This window comes from Alligator sinensis, unplaced genomic scaffold (assembly GCF_000455745.1).
Source record: "Alligator sinensis unplaced genomic scaffold, ASM45574v1 scaffold421_1, whole genome shotgun sequence".
Lineage (NCBI taxonomy): Eukaryota > Metazoa > Chordata > Crocodylia > Alligatoridae > Alligator > Alligator sinensis.
The window spans coordinates 1,737,477-1,759,890 of NW_005841871.1; the positions used below are offsets into that span (position 1 = coordinate 1,737,477).

Genomic DNA, 22,414 nt, shown 5'->3' on the forward strand with positions numbered 1-22,414 from the left:
GAGACAGCCGCAACAAATGTGCATAACACACAATGGAATCGAGTGGCACAGAAGGTGAGAAACAGCCAGACTATGAACTGCCCCAGGACTGGAAGCCAACACATGGGAAAGAAGGTTGAAGTAAAAGAGTTTATAAATCCCAGCAGCACAACTGAGAGCTATCATCTGAAACATTCAATAAAAGATTCACAAGCATACACTGACCTCTCCTGTAGCAGTTCAAAAGGCCACCGAGAAATTCCTTACCCGCTGCCCTGATCTATTTCCCTTATCAATTTCTTCCTTTACCCTCTTCACCAATGTTTAAAATTTGTCCTGGCCTTTATATAGGCTCTGCACAAATCTGCCCCAGTCCATAATATCTTTCTCACCAGATCACCTGCTATTCCCTCTCCTTCCATGACCCCCATTCACACCAGCCTTCTTTCAACTCAGCCTGATGAGTCTGTCTCTATTTCTCATATTATTTTTCACATTGCACTTCCAATTGCCCTGGTTCAATCACAATTATTTATCACTCAATCTATTACATCCTAAGACTTGCTGACTACAATGCATGTACACAGCTACAGTGGGGTTCTTTCATACAAGCTTGTGACTATAAGTTCAGAGACAGAGCTGTGCTGCTACCCAGCACATCCCCAGGTGGCAGATAGTGAAATGAAGGTTACCTGTGAAATAAACAGGGGTAACTCTGATGAATAAGCAGTCATTGACCAAGTAGCAGCACCACCAGGATGTGGTGAGGACAGCAGATGACAATGCTTTCCCTCCTGAAAAACCACATATAATCCTTGATGATGCTGTGACATGGAAAGTACAGGTTGCCACTATAATAAACCTGCCAAGCCCCCAGTCATGGGTCTACAAGTCCTCAACAGTGATGCAGGCAGAAGATATTCAAATCTCAACGGCTGTAAAGGCAAATAAAGGCTGCAGTGGAAAGAGATCCCTAGTTGTCTTGGTCTCCTTGCCATTGGATCAAAGTCCTGTTCTGTCAAGAGCTGTGTGGAAGCTGATGTGCAGCAGCTTCTTCATGATAAAAGTCTCTCATAGACATCTTCCATGAAAAGACCTTTTCCAGCACATTCCTCAAACCCTCTGGTGATCAGCTAATGGTAATGGGAGCAGGATTGTGAGGTCTGGAAGCTCCTAGTCATGAACTGGCATGAAGGTGGTAATTACAGGTAGGTTGTCTAGCACTTGGCTGAGACAGGAGTGAGATTCAGCAACTGTAATTGTGACTGAGCAGCCCTCTCCAGGATCCGCTCTGCTCACCCCAGATAGGAAGGGGGCTAGAAAAAGTGCCCTTAACTTAGCCTATTCTAATATAGTATTCTGTATTTCTTCCTGACTGGATAACCATATCCAGTAGGACCACCTTTACTGCGGTTGAATTACCAGTGAAGACACATCAGCAATTTTGGGACCTGGAACATCAGGACCCTAATGCACAACTCTAATAGTGAAAGCCCAGAGCACCGCACTGCAATTGTGGCCCAAGAACTCAGGCAACACAACTTCAATGTAGCTGCACCGAGTGACACCTGGTGAGCAGTAGATGGGCAGCTCAAAGAACATGGAGGTAGGTATGTCTTTTTCTGGAAGGGTAAACAGATAAGAGAATGTGAACTTCACAGAGTTGGTTTTGACATTAAGAATGAACTCATAAACCAACTCAATGAGTTGCCTATCAGAATTAATGAGCACCTTAAGACTCTCCAGCTTAAACTGGTGGGGAGCCAATATGCTACGCTCATCAGTGCACATGCCGTGACTCTTGACGCCACCGATTAAACCAAGGAGGAATTTCATGCCAACTATGACCAAATCCTTTCTGATGTTCTGGAGGGAGACATACTTATTCCTCTTGGTGATTTCAATTCCAGAGTTGGAAGGGACTCAAACCTCTGGAACAGAATCATTGGCAAGGGAGGGGTAGGAAAGGTCAACTTCAATGGCATCCTCTTTTTGACCAAATACACAGAACATGGACTCACCATCGTGAACTCCCTGTTCCACCAGAAAAACAGGCACAAGACATCATGGCAACACCCATGATCTAAGCATTGGTACCTGACCGACTATATCATTGTTCATGCCCAAGATCGCAAAGATGTCCACATCGCCCAAGCTAGGCTAGGAGTTGATGTTTGCTGGACTGATCTGCTTGGTTATGTCATTCAAACTGGCTCCCAAATGATGGCTGCAGCAGAGGCAATGCTGATGGAAAAATCAACGTTGAAGGACTCAAGCACCCAAGCAAGTGAGACTTCTACCAGTACCTCAAAGAAAAACTGGTACATTCCAATCAACAACAATGGTAGAATGTCAGCAGCGTGTGAGGCACTCTGAAGGCCACCATCATCAGTGCCTGTGAAGAGACACTTAAATTCTCCACCGGGAAACACCAAGACTAGTTGGCAGCTGGTATCAAGTAGAGTGCCCCAGGGGTTGGTCCTGGGGCCAGTTTTGGTCAATATCTTTATCAGTGACCTGGAAGATGGCATAGAGTACATCTGCAGCAAGTTTGCAGATGACACCAAGCTAGGGGAAGCAGCAAATATGCTGGAGGGTAGGATTAGGCTCCAGAGAGACTTAGACAAATTGGATGATTAAACCAAAAGAAATCTAATGAGATTTAATCAGTCCTGCACTTAAGATAGAACAATCCCGTGCACCAGTACAGGCTAGGGACTGACTGGCTAAGCAGCAGTCCTGCAGAAAAGGATCTGGGGGTTACAGTGGACAATAAACTGAATAGAGCCAACAGTGTACCCTGTTGCCAAGAAGGCTAACAGCACACTGAGCTGCATTGGTAGGAATGTTGCCAGAAGATCAAGGGAAGTGATAATTCCCCTCTATTGGGTATTGGTGAGGCCATATCTGGAGTACTGTGTTCAGGTTTGGGCCTCCCACTACAGAAAGGATGTGGACAAATTGGAGACAGTCCGGCAGAGGGCAACAAAAATGGTTCAGGGGCTGGGGCACATGACTTCTGAGGAGACACTGAGGGAACTGGGTTTATTTAGTTTGGAAAAGAGAAGACCTAGAGGGGACTTAATAGAAGCCTTCAACTACCTGAGTGGTGGTTCCAAAAAAGAATGGAAATAGACTATTCTCAGTGGTGGCAGATGACAGAATAAAGAGTAATGGTCTCAAGTTGCAGCAAGGGAAGTTCAGAATACATATTAGAAACAAATTCATAGACTTCATAGACATTAGGGCTGGAAAGGACCTCACAAGATCATTAGATCCAAACCCCTGCCCAAGGGGCAGGAAGTCAGCTGGGGTCAGATCACCCCAGCAAGATAAGCATCCAAGCATTTCTTAAAGGTAGAAGGTGCTTGCACCATTTCTGAGGGGAGTCTATTCCAGACTCTGGAGACTCAGACAGTAAAGAAGTTTTTCCTTATGTCCAGTCTAAAATGGTCTTCCAGCAGTTTGTGACTGTTAGACCTTGTCTTCCCTTGGGGTGCCCTGGTGAACAGACATTTTCCCAGTTTCTAATGCACACCCCTTATATACCTATAGGCTGCCACCAAGTACCCCTGAGACTTTTCTTCTCCAGGCTGACGAGTCCCATGCCTCTCAGTCTCTCCTCATAAGGCCTATTCTCTTGACCTCTAATCATGTACATGGCCCTCCTCTGGACTCTCAAGCTTCTCCACATCCTTTCTAAAGCGTGGAGCCCAGAATTGGATGCAGTACTCCAGCTGTGACCTCACCAAGGCTGAGTAAAGTGGGAGGATGTCTTTTTGGGTCTCGCTTGAGATGCATCAGTAGATGCAAGCCAGAGTTTTATTTGCTCTGCCGACTGCAGCGTTGCATTGGTGGCTCATGTTCATCTTGTGGTCAATCATGACCCCCAAGTCTCTTTCAGTCATGGTGCTAGTGAGTGCAGCACTGCCGAACCTATAAGTATGATGTGGGTTTTTTTTTCCCCAAGGTGGAGCATCATGCATTTCTCTGCGTTGAATGTCATCAGGTTTTGATCTGCCACCTTGCAAGTCTGTCTAGGTCAGCCTGAATTGCCAGCCTATCCTCTATCACAGTGGTTCTCAAACTTTTTTTTTTGTTTACTACTTGAAAATTGCTGAGGGTCTTGGTGGATCACTTAATAAACTTTTTTTGTTCTACAAATCAAACCACACAACTCATATTTTAATATCAGTAGTTTTACCTTTTTAATGAGATGAATGTGCCTGTTTTTTTATCAAAGTTCTGGGAAGTTGGGTGTAATGTTTGACAGCTTTAGTCTTAGGTCACCTTTCTGTGGACCATGTGAATGGAGCTTGCAGACCAGTGGTGGTCCATGGACTACAGTTTCAGAACTTCTGCTCCAGTGTTTCCTGGGTGTTGGTTGTCAGGTGCGCCATTTGGTTCAGCAAGCGTCCAATATTGCCCTTTTTTTTCCCGACTTCCCACATAGTTGAAGAAGGACTTTTAGTTGTCCATGATTCCCATAGCCTGTTTGAGTTCAGTTTCAGCCTTGGCTTTCCTGGTCCACTCTCTACAGGTGTGGGCCTGTGTAATCAGGCTGATTAATGTAATTAATGATTAATTAATCAATTAATTAATTAACCATGATTAATCAGGCTGATTAATGTAATCAGTCAGTAATACAGTGCTGTGTAATCTTCATTAGTGGTAGTTCCTGATTTCCATCCCTTATAAGCTTCTCTCTTCAGATTCAGGAGGTCCATGAATCTCTCTCACCAGAAAACTCTTTCACTAGGAGGGTAGTAAAACACTGGAACAGGTTACCCAGAAAGATTGTGGAATATCCATCCTTGGAGACCCAGGTAGACAAAGCCTTGGGATGATATAGTTGGGCATGACCCTGCTTTGAGCAGGAGATTGGACTAGATGACCTCCTGAGGTCCCTGCCAACCCTAACTGTCTATGATTCTATGAGAACAACTGGGAGATCCAAGAGTTGATTCATCATAAGTGGAAGCCTTTTCTACTTGGCAAAATTACACCAACTCCAAGTAAAAGACATTGGTCAGCTGTTTCAGCTGACTCTGAGCCAAAACCAAGATAACCCCAACCTTAGTCATTGAGTTCCAGCATGCTGATGATGCTGTAGTGTGCATTCACTCAGAAGCAGATCTTCAGGCAATCCTCAACATCTTTACTGAGGCACAGAAGAAAATAGGACTGACACTTAACATTCAGAAGACTTAGGTCCTCCACCAACAAGCTCCTAATGAACAGCTCCAGTAATCCAGATCCATGGTGAGACCCTGGAGAACGCTGAGTATTCACTGTACCTTGGAAGCTATCTCTTGCAGAAGGCTGATATCGACAAAGAAATCCAAAGTTGCCTCAAATGTGCAAGTGCAGCCTTTGGACGCCTGAAGAAACAGGTGTTTGAAGATCATGGCATCAGATCTGTGGAGTTTACTCATGCTAAACATGAGGAGCCCGGTGCTGTGAAGGGACTGGCTGGGGCATGAGGGTGCTTCACCACAGAGCTAGATAGCAGGCAGCCTCTGCACTGAAGCACTGTCATGCCCCAGCCAGCAGGGTCAGTGTGTCTACACATGCGTTGTTATGCACAAAAAAACTCCACAGCAATGTAGGACTTGTATTTACAAGTAGTAAATTAGTCAGCTCCTCAGTAAACATCTCATGTAGATGCAACCACATTCTAGAACAATATCATTAAAGTATTGTAGGTTAAATAAATGGATTTTCTTTGGTAATTTGAAGATACAGTTTCACCAATTTAAAGGGGTCTTTACCTGGGGATCATGATCTGACAGTAGCTGATGGAGAAATGTGTGGAAGAGCACACACCAACTGCTGAAACTTCCTTAGCCTGACGAAGGGTTTTTGAACTCAAAAGCTTGCTTAATAACTATTCTCCAACTATTTGGGTTGGTCTAATAAAAGATATCAAATTCACCCAAGGAACCTTGTCTGCCTATGTCCTTAGACCAACACGGCTACAACCTACACCCCTGAAAACACTTAGGGGCTTCCAACATCTGTGTGTGTAAGAAAACTTAAGAGCTCCCTGTTCCTTAACTTTTAGGCGATGGTATCATAACATGCAACCTCCAGGCAGGAAAGTATAAACTTTACCACAATGTGTGCAACATATTGGGGCTAGAGATGACAAAAATAACTTGACCCTTTTGCACAGCAACTGAACTATTCAGTATATTTAATTAACTTCCTCAATTGTGCCAGTGCCCAATATTTACTATTTGTTTGATTTGCCATCTGGAACGGAGGCTGAGCACAGAATTGACAGTAAACTAGAATTTGAGAATTTACACTTCTTTTAACATTTTTTCATAGAAAAACTCTTCATATGTTTAAAGTAAAAATGTACACATCAATTGACACACTTTGCATAGTTTATACCATGGGAGAAAGAAGCTGTTGCCAAGATTAAAATGCAATAAAATCAAATGTAAATGCAAAATCCTATTACATTCCTTAAAAGATGCAGATTAGTTATTTAAAAGAACACTTTAATATGCTGCTATGAAACTTAATATTATGTCTGTACAATTTATATATATTCATAAGCTAAAATATTTATTTCTGAGAACTATTTATGTATCTTTAATAGAGTGGAACATTCATTCCTAAATGCTATAGCTTAAAATGATGCAGTTTTAATATCCCACCATTGCACATTTCTGAAATATTTTAAGTATTAATGCTGTTCTCTTTTTATTGTACATATTATTTTAAATTAAAGTTACAGTTTAACATTCTCAGCACTGTAATTTGCAAGCATAAGAACCTTTTTAACAACACAGCAGCAGAGAACAGGAAGTGACCTTCTGACACAGCAAGTATATCTCCTGGCTATCACATGCAACTACAGCATCTCTTCCCTTTCATAAACTAATTAGGCTTCCTTTGAAAGCTAGTTAGATTTCTTTCCCCCAATACTCTTGTTGGAAAGCTTTTCCAGAATTTCTTTACTCTTGATGATTAGGCAGAATATTTGAAGAAAGTTTCTAAATTTACTCATGGACAATTTATGCCCCACCCACTCTCCCCGCCTTCTTTTTTTTAAATCCCTCACCTTGAGCATCCTAGGATTGCATTTGCTTTTCTCCATGGCTGCAACACTTTGGAGGCTCACAGTAATTCCATGATCAAGGCCCAGGCTTTTATCTGTCATTTCCAACCAGTTAATTCCAGAAATTCTCTCTAAAGGCATAACCTTCTGAACTACTGAATTTCATCCCTTTGCTATTATCACCCTTGCCTATTCCATGGCTATTATTTCTGCCCACAAAGCATCCTCATTCTTTCAATACAATATTCCAATTCTCTGCTCTGTTCACAGCTTCCCAACTTTTTGTCAACTTCAGATTTCATTAGCATACTTCATATTTTGTGCCAACATCATTGATTTCATACATTTCATAGACATTTGGGCTGGAAGGGACCCCGGAGGATCATCAAATACAGACCCCTGCCCAGGGGCAGAAAGTCAGCAGGGATCATAGGATCCCAGCAAGATAAATATCCAAAAGTGTCCTGAAGGCATTCCAAGTGGGTGCTTGAACCACCTCCGGCAGCAGTCTATTCCAAACCTTGGGGGCTTGGACAGTAAAGTTCTTCCTTATGTCCAGCCTGAAACAGTCACAGAGGAGTTTGTGACTGTTCGACCTTGTCATCCCTTGGGGTGCTCTGGTGAAAAGATGTTCTCCCAGATCCTGGTGAATACCCCTAATAAACTTATAGGTGGCCACCAGATCACACCTGAGCCTGCACTTTTCCAGGCTGAAGAGTCCCATGGCTCTCAGCCTCTCATCAAAAGGTCTGTTATCCTGACCTCTGATCATGCATATGGCTCTCTTCTGCACACTCTCAAGCTTTTCCACATCCTTTTTGAATTGTGGAGCCCAAAACTAGACTCAGTACTCCAGCTGCGGCCTCACCAAGGCCAAGTACAATGGGAGAATGACATCTCGGGATTTGCTTGAGAAGCATCTATGGATGCAATCCAGCATTTTGCTCGCTTTACTAGCTCCAGCATCACATTGAAGGCTCATGTTCATCTTGTGGTCAATCATGACCCCCAAGTCCCTTTCATCTGTAGTGCTAACCAGTGTAGCACTGCCGAGTCTATAAGCATGCTGCAGCTTTTTCCTCCTTTTTGTATTTTTTGGTGTTAAACACCATCAGGTTCTTGTCTGCCCATTTCATGAGCCTGGCAAATCCACCTGGATCACCCTCCTGTCCTCAGGTGTGGATGCTTTAACCCAGAGTTTGGTGTCACCAGCGAACTTGGCCAGCCTGCTTCTGACACTACGGTCTACATCACTGATGAAGATGTTAAAAAGTAAGGGCCCTAGGACAGAGCCCTGAGGGACCCCACTGGTCACAGGGCACCACGACGATTGACTTCCATCAATCACCATCCTCTGGGTCCTGCCATGGAGCCAATTCCCCAGCCAGCAGATCGTGGTGAGGTCGAGGCCGCAGTTGGCCAGTTTTGCCAAGAGGTGATCATGGGATACCAGATCGAAGTCTTTTTTAAAGTCAAGATATATGACATCAATCTCTTCCCCCTTGTCCAGGTGATAGGTCACCTGGTCATAAAAGGAAATGAGATTGGTCAAGCAAGACCTACCCACCACAAACCCATGCTGGCTATCCCTCAGGATATTGCCATCAGCTAGCCTGTATAGGATGGCCTCTTTGATAATCTTTTCCAAGACCTTCCCCAGGATAGAGGTCAGGCTGATGGGTCTGTAGTTTGCCGGATCCACTTTCCTCCCTTTTTTTGAAGATGGGTACCACATTGGCCTTCTTCCAATCATCGGGCACTTCTCCAGAGCACCAGGAGTTCTCAAAGATTCATGCCAGGGGCTGAGCTATGATGCCTGCCAGCTCTTTGAGTACCCTTGGGTGTAAACTGTCAGGGCTGGCTGACTTGAAGGTATCCAGCCTGTCAAGATGTTCCTTTACAAGGTCAGCTTTGATGGATGTTAAGGAATCTCTCTCACCCAGGCCTCCCTGCCCCACAGTGGGCAGGACTGTCCCATGGGACTGGTGAAAAACTGACCCAAAGTACCCATTTAGCAAGTTTGCTTTTTCCTGGGCATCGGTTGTCAGTTGTCCCATCTGGTTTAGCAGGGGTCCAATGTTGCCCTTGCTTTTCCTCCAGCTCCCCACCTATCTAAAAAAGGACTTTTTATTGTCCTTGATATTTGTAGCTAGCTGGAGTTCCATCACAGCCTTGGTTTTCCTGGTTTGCTCTCTGCAGGTCTGGACCAGAGCAGAGTATTCCTCCTTGGTGGTAGTTCCAGTCCTCCATCCTTTGTAGGTCTTCCTTTTAAGATGCAGGAGGTCCACTGGTTCCCTGTAGAGCCAAGGGGGCTGCTGTGCCCTTTTGCTGCCTTTCCTCTGAGACAGGATAGACTTTGCTTGCACATTCAGGATCGCTCCCTTGAGGAGCAACCACTCGTCTTGAACTCCCCTCCCCTTTGGGTTGTGGCCCTTTAGGGCCTCACTGAAAAGCCTCCTGAGCTTGTCAAAGTCAGCTTTCCTGAAATCAAGAACTTGTGTATTGCTGACTGACTTGCCAGCTTTATGGCGGATGGTGAAGGTGATCAGCTTGTGGTCTCCATCACCCAGCTTCCCTTCAATCACTAGGTTGCTAATTAGGTCATCCCTGGTTGCTAGTACCAGGTCGAGCAGCACTTTACCTCGTGTCGGCCCGTAGACTTCCTGCATCAGATAGAGGTCATCCACGCATTAGAGAAAGCTTTGTGCCTGCTCAGATTTGGCTGAGTGCTCCTCCCATGAGATGTCTGGGTAGTTAAAGTCTCCCATGACAACCATACACCGGAAGTGCGCGGCCTCAGCCAATTCCCTGGAAAACTCCTGGTCAAGATCTTGACCCTGGGTAGGGGGTCTGTAGTAGACTCCCGCCATAGTATCCCGTGCTGTGTTCTCCACAAATTTTAACCCAAAGGGTCTCAAGTCCACCATGGGTGTCAATGTCGGCTTGCAGGGATGTGTAGCTTTCCGTGACAGAGAGCTACGCCCCCACCCCTTTTGTCTACTCGATCCCTCCTGTACAGGGTATAGCTGTCTATACCTGTGGCCCAGTAATGGGTGGAGTCCCACCAGGTCTCCATTATCCCTATGACATCATAGTTATTTGAGTTTAGCAGGAGGACAACTTCCTACTGTTTGTTCCCCAAGCTCCTGGCATTTGTGTACAGGCAGGCAAGTGTCCCCTTGGGGGCCCTTGTCTTGCCTACAGTTCATTCCAGGGCTGGGGCAGGGGTGGGCTCTCTTAAGTGCCTTGGTCTGCTGGCTTTGCAAGGGTTGCTCAGCAGGCCAGCAGTGGCAGTAGTCCCCCCGTCCCCCGGTGGGTTTAGTTTAAAGCCCGGTGGAGCAAGTCAGCCAGTCTGGCTGAGAAAAGCCTCCTCCCCAGCGGAGAGAGGTGGAGGCCGTCCCTTCCCAGCAGCTTGCTGCCTCTCTCACCAAAAAGCGGGCTGTGGTCATGGAAGCCAAAGCCTTCCTGATGACACCAGTGCCTCAGTCTTTGGTTAACTATGAAAATATTAACTCCCAGGCAGATCCCTGAGTAACCTCCTTCCAGCCTGATATTTCCATTTTCAACACTGCATTTCAACATTGCATTTTTGTGTCCCCTTTGAGCAGTTTCTTCCCTACCTAACAATTCTTGTAATGCCTAACAATGTCTACAATGGGGAGGTCATAGGTGAAAACTGGCTTGGCAATAGCACTGCTGAGAAGGATGTGAGGGGTATGATAGGTCACAAACTCAATATGGGCCAGCAACGTGACATTTTTGTCACAAAACGAGCAAATGCAGCATTGAGTTGCATTAACAGAAGCATTGTAAGTAAGGCATGGGGTGATAGTACCAATCTATGTGATGCTGATTAAGCCTCAGCTGAACTAGTATGTCTAGTTTTGAACACTGCAGTTTAAAAGAATTTAAGGGAACTGGAGAAAATCCAAAGGCAAACAAAGATGACAAAGTCAAGCCATATGAGAAAAGGTGAAGGAAACAGAGATATATAGTCTGGAGGGGAAAAAAAGAAAATAGACAGGAACATGCTAACCATTTTTAAATATTTGAATGTCTGCCATAAAAAACACAGAGTTAAATTGTTTTTATTTGCCAAAGAGGGTAGCACATAACGAGATGATTTTAAACTTAAGAAAAGCAGATTTAGACTAAATCTCAGGAAAAATGTCCTAACTGTAAGAACAGTGGACAATGGAACAAGCTGCCTAAGGAACCTGTGGAATCTCCTTCATTAGAGGGATGTACCTATCCAGCCTTCAAGAAGAAGCTAAATAAGTACATGCCTGGGATAGTTTAGGAATAGTGCATCCTATGTCTATGCAAGGGGTTGGATTAGATAACCCTTGAGGTCCCTCCCAACCCTATTGTTCTATGATTCTCCCATTTAACTAATACTTGACCATGTGTCATTGAGTGTTTTACTGAAGTCCCAATGCATTCGGTTTCTTTACCAAGAAAATCAGGTATCTTTTCAAAGAAAGGTATCAGATCAATTTGACACAATCTACCTTTGGTAAACGTATGCTGAATTTTATTCTGTTTTCCCTTTACTTTTCATCTTTAATTATTCCTTCCTTCAACAGTTCTGATTCAGTTGCCATTAAATTTAAATGCAAAATTCCTGTTGATTTTATTCAGAGTATGATATGGTCCGGGGAATCTCATTTGTATATGCACTGAAGCACTCAGACCTTCTATAGATTTGCATATATTTATCAAATTGGAGGTTAAGGCAAGAAGAAATTCAGGCTCTTTAGCTGTAAGGTATTTCTGGCGATGAACAGTATGCACTGATGATGATATTAACTTTACCAGACAACCCTGAACATTTCTCCTTTCATCACCACATACATGGTGTTTAGGAGACCTAAACACCCATACAGTATACGTTCAAATCCTAAACAAAGTTAACTGAGTCCTTTCCCTGCATGGTGCATGCAGTTTCCAGTACAGAAATCTTTTAGAAAAGATCACAAAAATCATTGCTGCCTTTCTGATTTCACCATGCGTGATTGGCATCAGGTGGGTAGTATGTTCGTGGATATCCTTCCCAAAAAGCCCTGTGAAAGTGGTAGAGATATGCTCTGTATCTCCTTGAAGTCAATAGAAAAGTTCTCATTGATGTTAGTGATGACTAGTTATTGGCAGCCTTAGAATAATTTAAAACAAGGCTGTCCAACTTCAAAGCTGCCTCACAACCTGCATACCAGAGGTCCATACTAGTGGAGACCAGAGGTCCCCCCAGTGGCAAAAGAACAGGTTAGGGACTATTTAGAAAAGCTGGACATGTACAAGTCTATAGGGCCAGATGCAGATGTGATTGCAGAGCCGCTGGCCATTATCTTTGAAACATTGTGGCAATCAGGAGAAGTCCTGGATGATTGGAAAAGGGCAAATATAGTGCCCATCCTTAAGAAAGAGAAGAAGGAAGATCAGGGAACTACAGACTGGTCAGCCTCACCTCGGTCCCATTTCTAAGCATTTGGAGGTAAAAACGGTATTTAGAAGCAGTCAACATGGATTCACCAAAGGCAAGTCATGCCTGACCAATTTGATTGCCTTCTTTGATGAGATGACTGGCTCTCTGGGTGTGGAGAGAGCAGTGGGCATGATATACCTTGAGTTTAGTGAAACTTTTGATACAGACTCCCACAACATTCTTGCAAACAAGCAAAATAAATATGTGCTGGATGAATGGACTGTAAGGTGGATAGAAAACTGGCTGGACCATTAGCCTCCAAGTGTAATAATCAACAGCTCAATATCTAGTTGGCAGCTGGTATCAACTGGAGTGCCCCAGGGGTCAGTCCTAGGGCTGGTTTTGTTCAGTGTCTTCCTAGATAGGCAGATAGGAAGATAGAAAGGAGTGCACCCTCAGCACGTCTGCAAAAGACACCAAGCTGGAGGGAGTAGTAGGTTCACTGGAGTGTAGAGCTGGGATTCAGAGAGACCTCAACAAATTGGAGGATTGGACCAGAAGAAATCTCATGAGGTTCAACAAGGACAAGTGCAAAGTCCTGCGCTTAGGATAGAACAACCCCATGCACTAGTACAAGTTGGGGGCCTACTGGCTAAGCAGGAGCTATGCAGAAAAGGACCTGGGTGTTACCGTGGATAATAAGCTGAATATGAGCCAACAATGTACCCTTGTTGCTAAGAAGGCTAATTGTATACTACACTATATTTGTAGGAGTGTTGCCAGTAGGTCAAGGGAAGTTATTATTTCTGTCTATTCAGTACTGGTGAGGCCACATCTGTGTCCAGTTTTGGGCTCCCCACTACAGAAAGCATGTAGACAAATTAGAGAGAGTCTGGCAGAGGGCAAAGAAAATGGTTAGGGGCTGGGGCACATGACTTATGAGGAGGGGCTGAGGGAACAGGGCTTATTTAGTCTGTGGAAGAGAAGACTGTGGGGGTTTTAACAGAGTCCTTCAGCTACCTCAAGGGGAGTTCAAAGAGAATGGAGCTAGGACTGTTCTCAGTGCTGGCAGATGCCAGAACAAGGAGCAATGGTCTCAAGCTGCAGCAAGGGAAGTTTAGGTTAGATATTAGGAAAACTTTCTTACTAGAAGGGTAGCAAAACACTGGAACAGATTACCTAGAGAGGTTGTGGAATCTCCATCCTTGGAGGTTTTTAAGACCCAGGCAGACAAAGCCTTGGTTAGGATCATATAGTTGGGGATAGTCCTACTTTGAGCAGGGATTTGGACTCAATGACCTGCTGAGATCCCTTCCAACCTTAATTTTCTATGGTTCTATGATGAAAGGAAAACATATTTTGCATGTGTGTATGTTTGTGTTTAATTATAATCTAAGATACAAATTAAAATAATAAATAAGCTAATATTATCATTTAAATTTGACATCTAAATAATTTGAAAAAAGAAAAAGCCAGGAATGATAGAACCTGATTTGTTGAATAACACGGGTAACAAGCTAAATGGACTTGTCTGAACATTTTTCATTTCATTTGTATGGAGAGCTTTTATTTTACTTTGGTTAGGCAATTCTTGCTACTGGTATGCAACATGTATCACATTGAAGAACACAGATCATGCACTGATCCTCAACAGACTGCTGCAGTAGTCCTTTAACTCTCAAGCCAGCCTCCTTAGGAAAAGAGGTGTTTATAAATACAGTACGGTGAATGCTGCACATTATATATAAGGAGCAAAAGATTTTCCATACTAGATCAGATTACTAGTGTTAGTAGGAAATGAATGATGCTTCACATGAAGAAAAAGAGGACAGGCCAGTGGTTGTAACAACAGCTAGTCATTAGGACTTAGAATAACCAAGATGAGTTCCTGTTCTGTCATAGATTTCCTGTGTAACCCTGGGCAATTCACTCAGCCTCAGTTCCCCACTCTTGAAATGGAGATAAACTGTACTACTGCCTTAACTCTCAGAGTCACTGTCAAGATAAATACATTAAAGACTGGTATGCTCATATACTATGGGACCGATAACCATTTATGCTTGATAGATAGATATACACAATGTGCCTGATCTATTATGCTACAAAATCTCTTGGGAGAAATTGCACCTGCAGGATATCGAGCAGAAAAATCAATAACCTCTTACTCAATAATTCAGTCAAATCCATTACATTGATTTGTCACCATTGTCTGCAGTGGTGGGGTCATTGTGACAACATTTTCAATATAATCAAGACAATATTGTTTTTCAAAAACTAAACTTGATCCACAAGAAGTAGCAAATGGTTGTAGGGGAAAAGTGTCACATGGATTTACCTGCGCCCATTATGAGCCCTGGTGCAGTATCCTTGGTATGGACTGTTCCTGACACATATGGATTGTCTGCCCAGCGGAGATGGAGGTGAAGATGGCAGTCAGGCTTTACAGATAAGAGGAAGAAGAAAGTATTTAACAAGCTGATAACAGCAGTCCCACTATTCTGGTGACTAAAGCATGATCAGAAAATAGCATTCAGTAACAGCTGTCCTTCTGAAAAGAGGAATGACTGCACTTCACACAGCAAAAGTCTAGAATGAAAAAATTAGGCTGCTGTATCTAGCAAGAACCTGTTGTACAGACTATAAATGTCTCAGTGGCCTCAAAAATAAGATCTGAAATCCATAAATGACCCAGAACTTACAGTATAAAATAACTTGTGATTGAGTCACTAACTGGAGACTCTGAGCAGGGATTGAGGTAGTAATAAAAGCAGTAAAGATTTACTTGTTATTGTTTGTTGGTCATCACCATCCCAGGGCTGCCTATATAAACAGATAAAAAATAACTAGATTCCAGATTAGATTTAGATTTGTTTGTACTAAAACAACTTCTGATGGGACAATAAAATAATTTGAAAATATTTTCAAATGACATTGTTTAATCATCTCTCTGACTAATTACCTACTGATTTCTAGTCTTTCTGCAGTGGTATTTGAAGCTTAATAATTGTTTCCAATGAAAAGGATGGATGCATAGCCAATGACTTCACCAGGAGCAAGAGGAGGTCACAGGTGAGGAATTGGAGCCCAGTCCAAAGCCCACTGAAGTCAATGGGAGTATTTCTACTGGGCTTTATATCAAGTCCTATTCACTTTTCTAAAAGGAGTTCTTTCACACCAACACAAGACTTCTGGGTGCCTACACACGTGTGGGGACGCTGCTCCGACGTGCTGCACATGGAAGCAGATTCAAATAATCCCTTCCAGCAGATTGAGTCTGATGGAGTATGATAATTAGTGAGCTCCAGCAGCTTCCTCGTTTCATGTATTCAGTGTCCCTGTGCTTCAAAATGGTGGCAGGGGCACTTTAACTAAAGCTTGTCAAATGAGTTTTAGTTAAAGCACCCCTGCCGCCATTTGGAAGTAATGGGAACGGGATGCTGTGGGCGCTTTAATTAGAGCAGTTCTCGGAGCCCCATGCCCAGAGCATGTGTAAAGACGCCCTTTGTTTCTACTATACAGTAGAGAATAAAGAGAAGCCTATCCTACTGTCTTGCTTCATGACTGAGGGCATTTATTATGAAACACAATTCAGAGATCTAAGAGTCTGATGGTGCAGAGACCCAGACACAAACAACCTGCTTGTTAGTGCAGCTTGAACAATAAAATGTAATGTAATGTGTAACTAGAACAAGTAAACAAATTGCAATAACATCAGCTAACAGAAACAAAAAGCTTTTGACTGGCTATTACACATGTATTTCTAAGCCAATGCGCAAACCCCTCCCTATATTATAAGGACAATATTGTTTTAAGGTGAAACAGAATTCATGATAGAAAAAGAAAAGACATTTGTGTATTAAACTGAACTAGTCTTCATTACCAAACAAGTTCCTTGGAGTAATGGAAAAATAACATTAAATAAATGATAGGCTTGACTGGGGCTGTGTGTAAGGCATCTTAGAGCAAATCTGTCTCATGTGAGTAATGTTAAGTCTTAAAATAAGAAAATGCAAGGCGCAGACATTTTTCCTATTCAAGCTACATCTGAATTTGAGCCAGTAATTCACATAACCACTGTAAAAGTTATGAGACTGGTACAAAAGAGGAAAATTTAAGCTCTGCGTGGGGTATTTGAGATTACTTAACTACTCAATTGAAAGGAACCACTTACAGGTTTGCAGTTGGTTGGTTTACCATTCATATCAGTGATTGGAGGTTTCAGATAGTCCCAGTCACGGCCTTTGTTATAGCTTATCAGAGTTGCCACTTTTCCATCAATTTTCTGATTAGCCAAAAACACTCCTTTAACACCTCTGACCTACAACAAAAATTAATACAATTAATGACTAACATGAAAACATTCCTTCCTTCCTGGTTTAGAGATTCCTTTGTTTCTTAAAACTGAATATACCAGAGACTTTCTCTGATTAGGAAAAAATACAGTATGTAAAAAAAAAAAAGAATATGAAGCCGTTTACAATTTTGCGTTCTGGCTGTATTTTAAAATACATTTTTGGTTCTCTAGAGTATAACAGGAGTATCGACACTGTTGAGAAATACAATTTCTACCGCTTCTTTTACAAATTATGTTATTTATTGAACGTGAGTGTTGCAATTTCTGATCATACTTCTGAAGATTTTAACATGCAAGCTACTCCAGGTCTCAATTTTGTGAACCACTTAAGCAACCTGAGTTTAACTCAGAAGCAAGGCATATTTTTGTGTTTACGAGTAATCCAGCTGCTATCTCTATCAGATTATTCCTGTATCCCATTAGTCTATTAGATTACTCATATCAAGATTATTTTTGAGTTGCGCTACTTAGGTTTAATTCATTTAACTTCTGGGTGTTCACCTGAGATAAAATCATCAAGCTACAGTCCTCCAGTATCCCAGGAAGCACTGCTCCCAGGTGAACTAGCTACCATCCAAGACTGGTTAACCTTAACAAATATTAACATTCCTTAGAATTAGCACCTGCTAACTCTAAAGTGTAATCTCACCCCAAAATATACCAGCTATATGGAACAAGGCCTTAGTATGTTTGTCTATCACTTACTTAATTCAAAGTTCAGCATAACTTCAATTGACTGTAATTTAAAAACCTGATCCTGCACTAGTGCATGTATTGTTTACTATCATTACGAGTCCTGTTAACTGAACTAGTGTCTTATATTTCCCAGTGTAAATTTTTTGTTGCCTTTGGTTTTTTTTTTGCTTATTTCCACTATACCAAAGGCCAGATCCTCAGCTGGTGTAAATTGGTGTAGAACTACTAAACTGAGGACACAGCACCATTCATTCTTTTTCTTATTATATCTATATTTGATTTAGAAATGTTTACTTTGAACAGCATTTGTATCAGTTAATAGCTTGGGCTCAGCCCTATAGCCTTCAAACACCCTGGGCTTTTTAAATAATATTTGTAGATTAGTACCTATGAAGTGCCTGGTAGTACTAAACTCAACTTGCACTGGTTAGGGTTTGTGTGGTCCAGTCTTACTCATGAACTCCTCCTGACAGGACTTTGTCTATACCATTACCTACACTAATAGTACTAGATACATTTTCAGCATTCAAATGATAAAAAACAACAATGCACATATCATAAGTCATAGCTCCAAACTCTCAAGTTTATTCAAGTTGCTTCAAACCTGTTTCAAGAGATATTAAATGACTGAACTGAAGGCCTTCAAGGCCTTTTTCTCCCAATTAATAAAGCTCAATAGAAAAAATATAATTTGAAAAAGACCCATGGAACCCTACCTTTCTATTGGGCACTTTTCTATGATTCTATAAAAATCATTCTGTATTACAGTAATGAGACATAGAAGAGCATCTTCACAGCCATTTATAAACACTCTGACATTTGCTCACCACTCAGCTACACCAATTTTATGTCACTGGACCTCCATAGTAGTGAGTCACACTCATTATCTTCATTCTTCTCCTGTGGTTACTGTCTGCACTGTATGCTTTCTAATATTTTTAGTGCTGTTGTAGAGGCAAAAAAAAAAAACAATGCAACTTCAGCCCTTAAATGTAATGTAACTGCTTTATTCTAGTCAACTCAGTATAACATCTGTGCAATCAGTGCAGTGCAGCATCCATTGTCTGTGGGGAAGACTGGGTATTTTCACTGGTAAAACTATGGTTACTTAAAGGTCCAACACAACACGATGACCAAGTAAAGGATGTTGTAAAAGCAACTTGGTAGTTCTGAATTGTTCTGTCCTTCTACATTGATTTCTCTGTTATTACAGACATGCGTATGTATGTCTTTCTTCCTCTCTATCCCTCTACATGTATTGTTGTATATATGTGTGTGCTTGTCACTCTAGCGCGTAGTATGTTCATTGTGTTCTCTCTCAAACTGTGTGGTTCTCTGCTTAACTATCATTATGCAGGAGAACTTTGGGGTATTTTTTATGTTGGGTTTTGTATTTCACTTGCAAAGAGATAATTTAAAATAGAGTGACATTACTTGCTAGGCAAGTACCTATCTAGTACATGTAAGGGTGGCGTTACCTTTAAAATATTCTAAAGGCACTTAAAATGGGAGTGTCCAGGTATTAAAAGGTATGAATCTGTGCTAACTACCCTCTAAGTGTATATGCAGACATTACACTTTAGATCGACCAAACTAAGGTTAGGTCAATCTGTGGGCCTAACTGTACTGATGTTTGGGGAAGTTAGATCAGGCCAAAAATGACCAGCCCAGTCTAACTTAGTTCACCTGAGAGGTGCATTATGTTAGATCAGACATGGGCTAGCTCAATCTACTGAATGTCCTTATATGTTCGGAGAGCAGCCTTAGGGATGGGAAAACCCAACCACTCACCCCAGACCCAGGGATGCATTTTTCCTACCCCTCCACCCCTGGGCCATTTTTTGCTCCCCAACCCTCCCACCCTCAGACAGACAGCCTCCTTGCAGACCCACTGACCCCCACCTCCACTGCAGACCTGCCAATCACTCCCACTGGACTTGCCAAACCCTCCGATGGACATGCTAGCCCACCTTGACTTAGATCATGTTCCTGGCATGGCTCCCTGCACAAGTGGATGTCTGCACAAGCAGGACCCAATCTACAATCACGTGGCTTAAAGAGGAAAGGGCTGCCTAGTGCTGCGTACTGCTAGATCATTGGGACATGCCCCTTCCCTGGGGACCATGCTGTCACCACAGTTAAACCCTAGAGGTTCTGTTCTAGGAACGGAGCCACTGGGCAGTGAGACCATGGAGACCAGTGAGACCAGGAGCTGTTGGGTCAGGAGAGAGGATTAACCCCCTTGCAGCTGGCCACAATGACACCACCTCACAGCAGTGGCATCTCCCCACAAAAATAGGATAACAAGGGGACTCAGGCCACTGCTCTGTAAAGCCAAAGCTTCCAGACCCCTGCCTCCATTCTAGTGCCCTGGGCTTATGCTGCAGCTGCCTATTATACAAGGCTATGCAATGCCAAATGCACAACCCTTCTTAGTCTACTACACATTTATAAAAAAACAGCAGCACTTAGTGTGGGATACCTGGCAGCAAATTTTTCTCAGTGAATAGTAATAAACCAAAAAAAAATCCAATTTTATCTCTTTACTAATAGTAACAAACAGAATAAAAATGAACAAGGAACAACAAATTAAAATCTTAGTAAGAAAACATTAAAAAGCAAAATATATACATATATGCAGTATTAGGACTGTCAATAATGGTTAATGTGCATGATTAACGTGATAATTTGTTTTTGCCTCAATTTTTTTCACGTTAGTTAATCGCTGCTAGTGCTGGCGGAAAAGCAACTCCTCTCCCCTCACTGCTGTATACACACACACACACACACACACACACACACACACACACACACACACGTATGTCCTGGGAGCAGACTCAGCAGCTGGATGCAGGTAAGTGTATGGGGGGCTAGGAGTCAGGGGTTGGAAGGCCAGGTCTTGGGGCCAGTCCAGGGTTTGTATATATGTGTGTACATCCAAAGATATTTATAATAAATTAGGATTCTATTATTGTTTAACTGTGCAATTAAAATTGTGATTAATTGCAATTTTTTTTAAATCAACAGCCCTTTTATATACACACACACACACACACACACACACACACACACACATATATATATATATATATATATATATATATATATATAGTATTGCTCCCTGAAAGCAAATATACTGCTAACCATGCTAACGAACTTCACTGTCCCTGATACTTCTCATATTTTGAGTCTGGTAAGTGACAAATTGAATCCACTTTCTTTGAAGCCCCTGGATGGATCCAACATGCTTGTGTCACTTCTTCCTCCCAGCTGGTGCTCAGTTCAGGACACACACCTCTCTTTACCAGCAAGAGCCAAAGATCACACAGCTCACACTGATCAACCAATGTCTCAATAGGACAGTCCATTTCAGTCCATCAGACCTTTTCCTTTTTCAGGGAGTTCCCTTCTATTACTCCCCTCAGGTACACCCAACCTGGCCTCCAGCCACCACCATTTACCCTCTGAGAATGCTCAAGAGATTCTCACTGACCTTCCCAAAATGGACACATTCTGCTAAGTTCCCTTCTACAATACAAGGAGGGTTACACATTACACTGCTTTTAGGTATGTTACTGCACAATGCACTTGTATTTAAATCATTTCAATCATAAATCAAGCAGTTATTATTTACATGTAGGAAGCTCAACAACAGCCTGGGGCAGGAGCTGTGAGGGAATGATGACCACTGTAAATTGTGGGGGCAGGAGGGTCATGAGTGAGGGAAAAGGAAGTCTTACATGTCCAGGCTACTGCTGTAGTAGCATCAGTTTTGGCAGCAGTAGACCCATAGGTGGGCTCCCTGGGAGTTGATCCTGGTGCCCCATTTACTTCCCTCCCTCCAGATACATACATACTAGGTGAAGGGCTGCCCCTACTCTGGCAAAGGCTCCCAGAGCAGGGCGGGGAGCACCACTTTATTTCTCTCCCCCCCTGCCCAAATATACTGCTTAGTGAGGCGTTACACTGCCCTGGACCTATGGAGGTGAGGGATTCAGGCACCTCCTCATTTGAGCACCTGGAGCTCATGCCTCGTTCACCCCACCCTATTTACACTATGGATTATTTGATTTACAGGCAAGAAGACAACAGAGACAGTGGGTGCGTCTATATGTGCATATTTACTGCACAGTAACTTAAATTACCGCGCAGTATGGGCATGCGTCTACACATGCACAACAGTACTGTACAGTAACTGTGGTGACTTACACCGACTTGAGCATAAATTTGATACCGATTAGTTACTGTGCAGTAACACATGTATAGATGCTTTACTACACAGTAACATTGTGTGTGTGAACTGACTTGGGACCCAAGTCAGTCCCAAGTCAATCCACACACAGTGTTAATGAGCTTTAACAACTGCATGTGTAGATGCCGGCCTATTCCCACTTACTGCACAGTAATTTACGGTGCAGTAAATTTAAGCCAGCATAAATGCACATGTAGACATGACCAGTATGGACAATATATGGAAAGATAATGTAGTTGAAGAGCATAGGATTTTTAGGAGCCACCCTTAATGAATGAATGAAGCTATGACAATTTATACTACCTGAGGGTCCAAACTTAGACATTTGTCCAGTTTTGCTATTATAGCCTCAGCATGTAATAACCACAGGGGAGCTGAGTGTAATCACTCACTAGGCCTGTGCAAAGTGGCTAGTATTCGCTTCAGATTTGGATTCGGCCAATTCAGGAGACAGTGGTTCTATTTGGTGATTCGAATCACTGTCCCAAATTGATTCGGCTAAATCTGATTCAGAGATGTGGTTGCTGCTGAATCGGCCGACTATCTGAACAAAACAGGCCCCATCCCCTGCCCACTCTCCCAGCCCCGTCCATGACTGCCCCATCCGGCCTCAGCTCCTGGCTCTTCAAAAAAAAAAAA

The 22,414-nt window shown here is 42.7% G+C and overlaps 1 protein-coding gene across 3 annotated transcripts in view; it reads right to left on the minus strand.

Moving 5' to 3' along the window:
- SORCS2 (sortilin related VPS10 domain containing receptor 2) overlaps positions 1-22,414 on the minus strand; it is an 857,365-nt gene that overhangs the window by 99,466 nt on the left and 735,485 nt on the right. For all 3 annotated transcript variants that reach the window (XM_025195414.1, XM_025195405.1, XM_025195408.1), the window contains exons 10-11: positions 16,645-16,791; positions 14,809-14,911 (exon numbers count right to left, since the gene is read on the minus strand). In XM_025195414.1, the coding sequence (XP_025051199.1) occupies positions 14,809-14,911; positions 16,645-16,791 (250 nt within the window). The remainder of the gene's footprint in view (positions 1-14,808; positions 14,912-16,644; positions 16,792-22,414) is intronic.